At 36.8% G+C, this 5000-nt stretch overlaps 1 protein-coding gene across 1 annotated transcript in view; it reads right to left on the bottom strand.

Moving 5' to 3' along the window:
* Positions 1-3332, bottom strand: part of LOC137975528 (gastric triacylglycerol lipase-like) — a 15002-nt gene extending 11670 nt beyond the window's left edge. Inside the window, exons 1-2 of the mRNA XM_068822638.1 lie at positions 3100-3332; positions 856-1175 (exon numbers count right to left, since the gene is read on the bottom strand). Coding sequence (XP_068678739.1) covers positions 856-1175; positions 3100-3312 — 533 coding nt within the window. The 5' untranslated portion in view covers positions 3313-3332. The remainder of the gene's footprint in view (positions 1-855; positions 1176-3099) is intronic.
* Positions 3333-5000: the final 1668 nt, after the last annotated feature.

Below are 5000 nucleotides of genomic sequence, written 5' to 3'. Positions count from 1 at the left end.
GGACAATGATCGCCGCCTATTGGTTAGCGTTGAAAACTCACAGCTATGCACCTGTATCCAATTGTTTTTCATCATGGCATTTCTGGAAAGTAGAGCAAGTGTCACAGCAAGTCAGGTCGTGAGAATTTTATCTTTTACGGGTTATGTTCATGAGGAATGTTTTGCGGTTTGACAGTAGCCTTGAAATTTGTCTTATGGTTCGGAGTCAGTTAGGTCGCAAGATTTTTTTCGGAAACACCGCGACCGTCATCCGACAGCGCGCCGTCACTCCTTTTATTACTGTTATCTTCACCAATGAAGCAGACTGGAAGGTTCTTACGCAAAGAGGATACAAACCCCATGAAGTAAAATCTAAACTGCTGAAGCACTCTTTCACAAATGCACATATGCATGCTGATCACTGCTTAGCACAAACTTTGCTACTTCGGCCCCTTTCGTCATAATTAGTAGAGGGACCTGGTTATGAAAGCCGGCGAACATCTTTGAAGTATGTCTATGTTATCGTTTTGCCCAGTCACGTGATATTGACGTACGCACGAAATCCAAGATGGCGTTTATAATTCTTAAATGCGCTTGTTTTCGTTTGTTATTAATCCAAAAATCTTGTTAAGTGTTTCTAAGGAGGTCGTAAGAGCTATGTAATAACAGTGCTGTTTTTGGCTGTGGATCATGTCGACAGATGAAACGGATCGGCATTTGGAAGCATAGTTCATTATGTAGTAGAGCTCGCGGGGAGAGAGAAGAGAGGAAGAGCTAGCCAATCAGAATGCACGGGAAGCACTATTCGCTTGTGTGACATACAGTAAGGATAATGATAATGATAAATTGAACACCAAGAATCTTGATATCAAATACCTAAAGTCCCAAAATTCATCTGAGTCCGTTGAGTAATATTTATTCTGAAGACCATAAGTGTTTCCTCGCACATTGCCCATCCAAACATCAAATCCCGCATCAGCCAGAATGAAACCAAAGCTTTCATTAGGCAGGTTGGCGACCCAGTTGGAAGAGCTGCACATTAGACCATGCTGTAGGAATACCACAGGCTTCTGACTAGTGTTTGGGGTGGGCTCGTTTTTTCCTGATGGTATTCTATGAATCTGGATAATGTAGCCGTCTGCCGTTTCAACTGGGTACACTTCCGCCGGGTACCCTTGATTACGAATCATTCCGGGCTGCAGAGAGGAAAAAGATCGTATTAAATTAAGGAATTATTATTGAAAAAAGTTATTGGTTGCACTCTTCCTTGCTGTTTCCCAGCAACGGCGTTAATTGCCTCTTATAAAAAACTGGTTCCTAAAGCTCTGTTTCCTCTTTAGTAGTGGCGATCAAAACGTACCTTCCCCTAATGTCATGAATTCTGTTTGGGACAGATGTTGGAGAAAGGTGTTTGGTAGGCCAGGCCAAATTAAGGTTTTCATTAAGACTGTTTTAATTTAGATCTGTACTACTGACAGTTGCTTTTTATCCAACCAAGTAAGTTTTTTTCTATTTTTCCTTGATACAGCCTTTCTTCATTTGTCCTCTTTCCTTTTCTTGTCCTGTTCTTGAGGTTCCAAGCCAGATTCATGACAGAAAAGCAGTCCTTTTTTTATGTACAAACAGAAGACTTTTTTACACAGGTTTTTAAATTAATTTAGTTTGCTAAGCAACCATTTGAGCAGTAAAATATAAGAAATTAGCTGCTTTTAAAGAAGACAGAGTTAGTTGCACGAGAGTTGTAAAGTCATCTCAAGTACGTCACTTGAAGTAAAGACGTCAACCAACAAGATTGTTGAATTGAAGATTCTTTTTTTCCCCATTCTCTTAAATAAAATGTAGTTTATGAAAATGTTAACTCCAATTAATGGTAGAGAACAAATTATGTTTCTCTGTTTTTGCCCAAAGCAAACCTTATTATTTTCAAGAATATTCGGGTGTATTTCATATTCCAATAATCGCAAGTAGTAGCTACTTTTCTTCATAACCTATAAAGCGGGAAATATCTCGTTATTACTCCTTATTAGTTATAAGTGGTACCGTCCTTAATTCATGCCAGCATGTAAAGAACAAATTTCTGCTCGCAGTAAATGGAATAATAATAATAATAATAATAATAATAATAATAATAATTATTATTATTATTATTTATCCTTTAACTGAGAGAAGAAATTTTGATCATTCCATGCCGTCATTTCATGCCATCATTTCAAGAGATCTAGGTTGCATTCTTCAATCAGTCCAAGATGGCTGTCAGCATACTTAGTCCATGACCTTCTTCGTTTCGCCCAAGTAACGAAAGTTTTCAATTGTCTGTCCCCTTTTAGCCCATCCCCAAATTGTGATGTCAAAAGAACAAAGAAAAATAACTTGCACTTGCATAAAAAACTTCTAAATAATTAAACAGTTATGAACTATAAATCATGTCTAATAATAATAATAATAATAATAATAATAATAATAATAATAATAATAATAATAATAATAATAATAATAATAATAATAATAATAATAATGAGAAGTTTGCCTTAAGAATGTTTTTATTACAAGTTTTCCGCGCTGCTTCCAGGCAAAATAATAATAATAAAGAACTAAGCAAAGAAAGAAATTCTCATGTTTCTACGAAGTAAAGATTTTTCATAATGCAAAGCAGTCTTTGTCATTGGTAACGAAAGTATGGGGGCGCCCATTTCCTCTGCTTGCTCGATAATTAAAAAGCTTATTGAGGGCATTTTAAGTATGGAATTGCATCGTAACATTCCACCTTCGTCGATGGCATTGTTTCAGTTAAAAATTACGTACACGTATCGGCGGAACGAACGATTTCTCATGCCTATAGCCAATTTGTTTGTGAGCGAAAGCAAATATCTGAACTTGGCACATCACTTTCAACTGGTGTCTTATGAAGTATCTGGAATAGAAACAACCCTCTAGGTCTCCTTTTTTGCTGTTCTGCGAGACATATTTGCGTTAATAATGATAAGGGATTGAACTGTGAATTTTGCCCATACGTTTACAGCGTCCACAGTAAATTTATCAAAACTGCCGAAAAAATGATAAAACAAACAGAACGACGTTGTAATCTTTATATTTAAGTAGCTGCTGAAACTCCAAACTCACCACATCCATGTACACTTCTGGGTAATTTTCATCATGTCCAGGGAAAAAAGAAAAGGGATCGATATCGGGAAAGAGAAGGGCATCAGATACTAAAAGGACAGAGCAAAATATTAGAGCAACGGAAGCCAAATGCATTTTTCGATGGATCCTTGGTTGGAAGGCGCTAAAAAGAGCCAATGCTGTGGAACTCACAGAAGTGAATGAAAACCACATCACTCTCAAATTTAAAGAGCCTGATTCTGTACGTCACAACACCACCTACCGATTGCCTTAGCTAATTACATGCGACAGAAGTCAGTATCATGACTAGTGCTACTATGGCAACAGAAATGATGTGGCTTTGACTTTATTCAGTTGCTCAAGACTTCCGAATAGTGTGGGAACGCTTTTCACGCCATATAACTAGGATTGACCTCTCTCTTCGCAGTTTCGCCGTTAATAGCGACCCAAGTAGAAGTACATGCAACATGCGCACTAGCGCCTTGATGATTGGTGTTTTTTGTTAGAATAGCCCTTTTTACGGTTAGTTTTTCTCATTTGCATTACAATATAATCTAGTATGTATGTGAGGCAATTTCGGGCTATTCTATAGCCTCGCATCCACGTTAGATTACATTGTAATGCAAATAAGAAAAACTAACCGTGAAAAGGGCTATTAGAGACACTCCTTAATTAACGACAAGTCAATGTGTCTACGGAAATTTCCAGTTCTTATGCTTGCTTCGCTAGTGATGACCAGGCGTAAGTTCTAGAAAATAAACCACCATCTAGTATATAGTAATGTCATTGCATCGATCATATTTGGCATCAAATTCTTCGTTCTTTTCCTATTTGTATGCTGAAATTGCAATTACATATCTATAACGCTGAAACGATTTATGCTTTCATTTGTATTGGGGCTAGTGACGTCAGGGTACTTTGTACACTTCAAGACAATTGGTAGTTTCCGCGGTCAAAAAAGCACCTTACCCAGAGGTAATCGGACGACGTACATTTCAAATTAGGGCATTTTCATGCAGGCAAGCTAGTAAGAATTAAAACGAATTTTTTTATGTGCAGATGGACAAGTCTAGTATTGTTCTTTTCCAAAAAAACTGTATTATGAATTACGCTAATCACGAACGCCAAATTTAAAAAGTCAAAGGTTATTAAAACGTTTTAACTATTACGTCGGAAATGAGACCTTAAAAAAACTCAGGTCGCGTTAAACCCCTTCAAGTTTAATTGTCAACTTTGGTTTAAAAACCCTAACAGCACCGTCATTTTATCAAATTTATTACCTTTTTTTGCATCAAGACATCGTAACATTTTACTTTAAATTTTAGTTTGTTTCATTGTTTTAAACATTATTGGGAACCATAGACCATTTTTATTGCTGAACTTAAATAAACTGAAATATATATAATTTGGGAATACTCTCTCTTAAAAGCCCACCTTCAACCGACAGCCGGCTTTTCGATCGTTTGTTTTTGCTATGGAAATTTGCATTGCTTATCGTAGCGATCTAAATGGATGAATTTCAGCTTAAGGCAGAATTTTCGTATATGAAAATTGTTCCGCAGCACGCAATGCCTGTCAGTTGAAGGTGGGCCTTTAAACGTTGATTTTATTTTATTAAATACATTGTATCTCGAATACACTAAATATTGCAAACAGACAAGAAGTTAGTCAAGAAATTCTGCTCTCAGTTAGTAATAATAATAATAATAATAATAATAATAATAATAATAATAATAATAATAAGAACTGATCTTCCGTACCTCCCTAGGAAGCTGGGTGGAAGAGGTCTCAAGTCAGCAGAGGCCCTGCACAAGAAACGAAAGTCAAGGCTGCGATCCACCTCTATAGCTGTTCTACAGCTAAGGACGCAGAGAAATATGCCAATGAGATGGGAGTGCAAT

Source organism: Montipora foliosa, chromosome 11 (assembly GCF_036669935.1).
Source record: "Montipora foliosa isolate CH-2021 chromosome 11, ASM3666993v2, whole genome shotgun sequence".
NCBI classification, from domain to species: domain Eukaryota; kingdom Metazoa; phylum Cnidaria; class Anthozoa; order Scleractinia; family Acroporidae; genus Montipora; species Montipora foliosa.
Note: the sequence above shows the minus strand (reverse complement) of the source record. Positions and strands in the feature narration are given on the sequence as shown.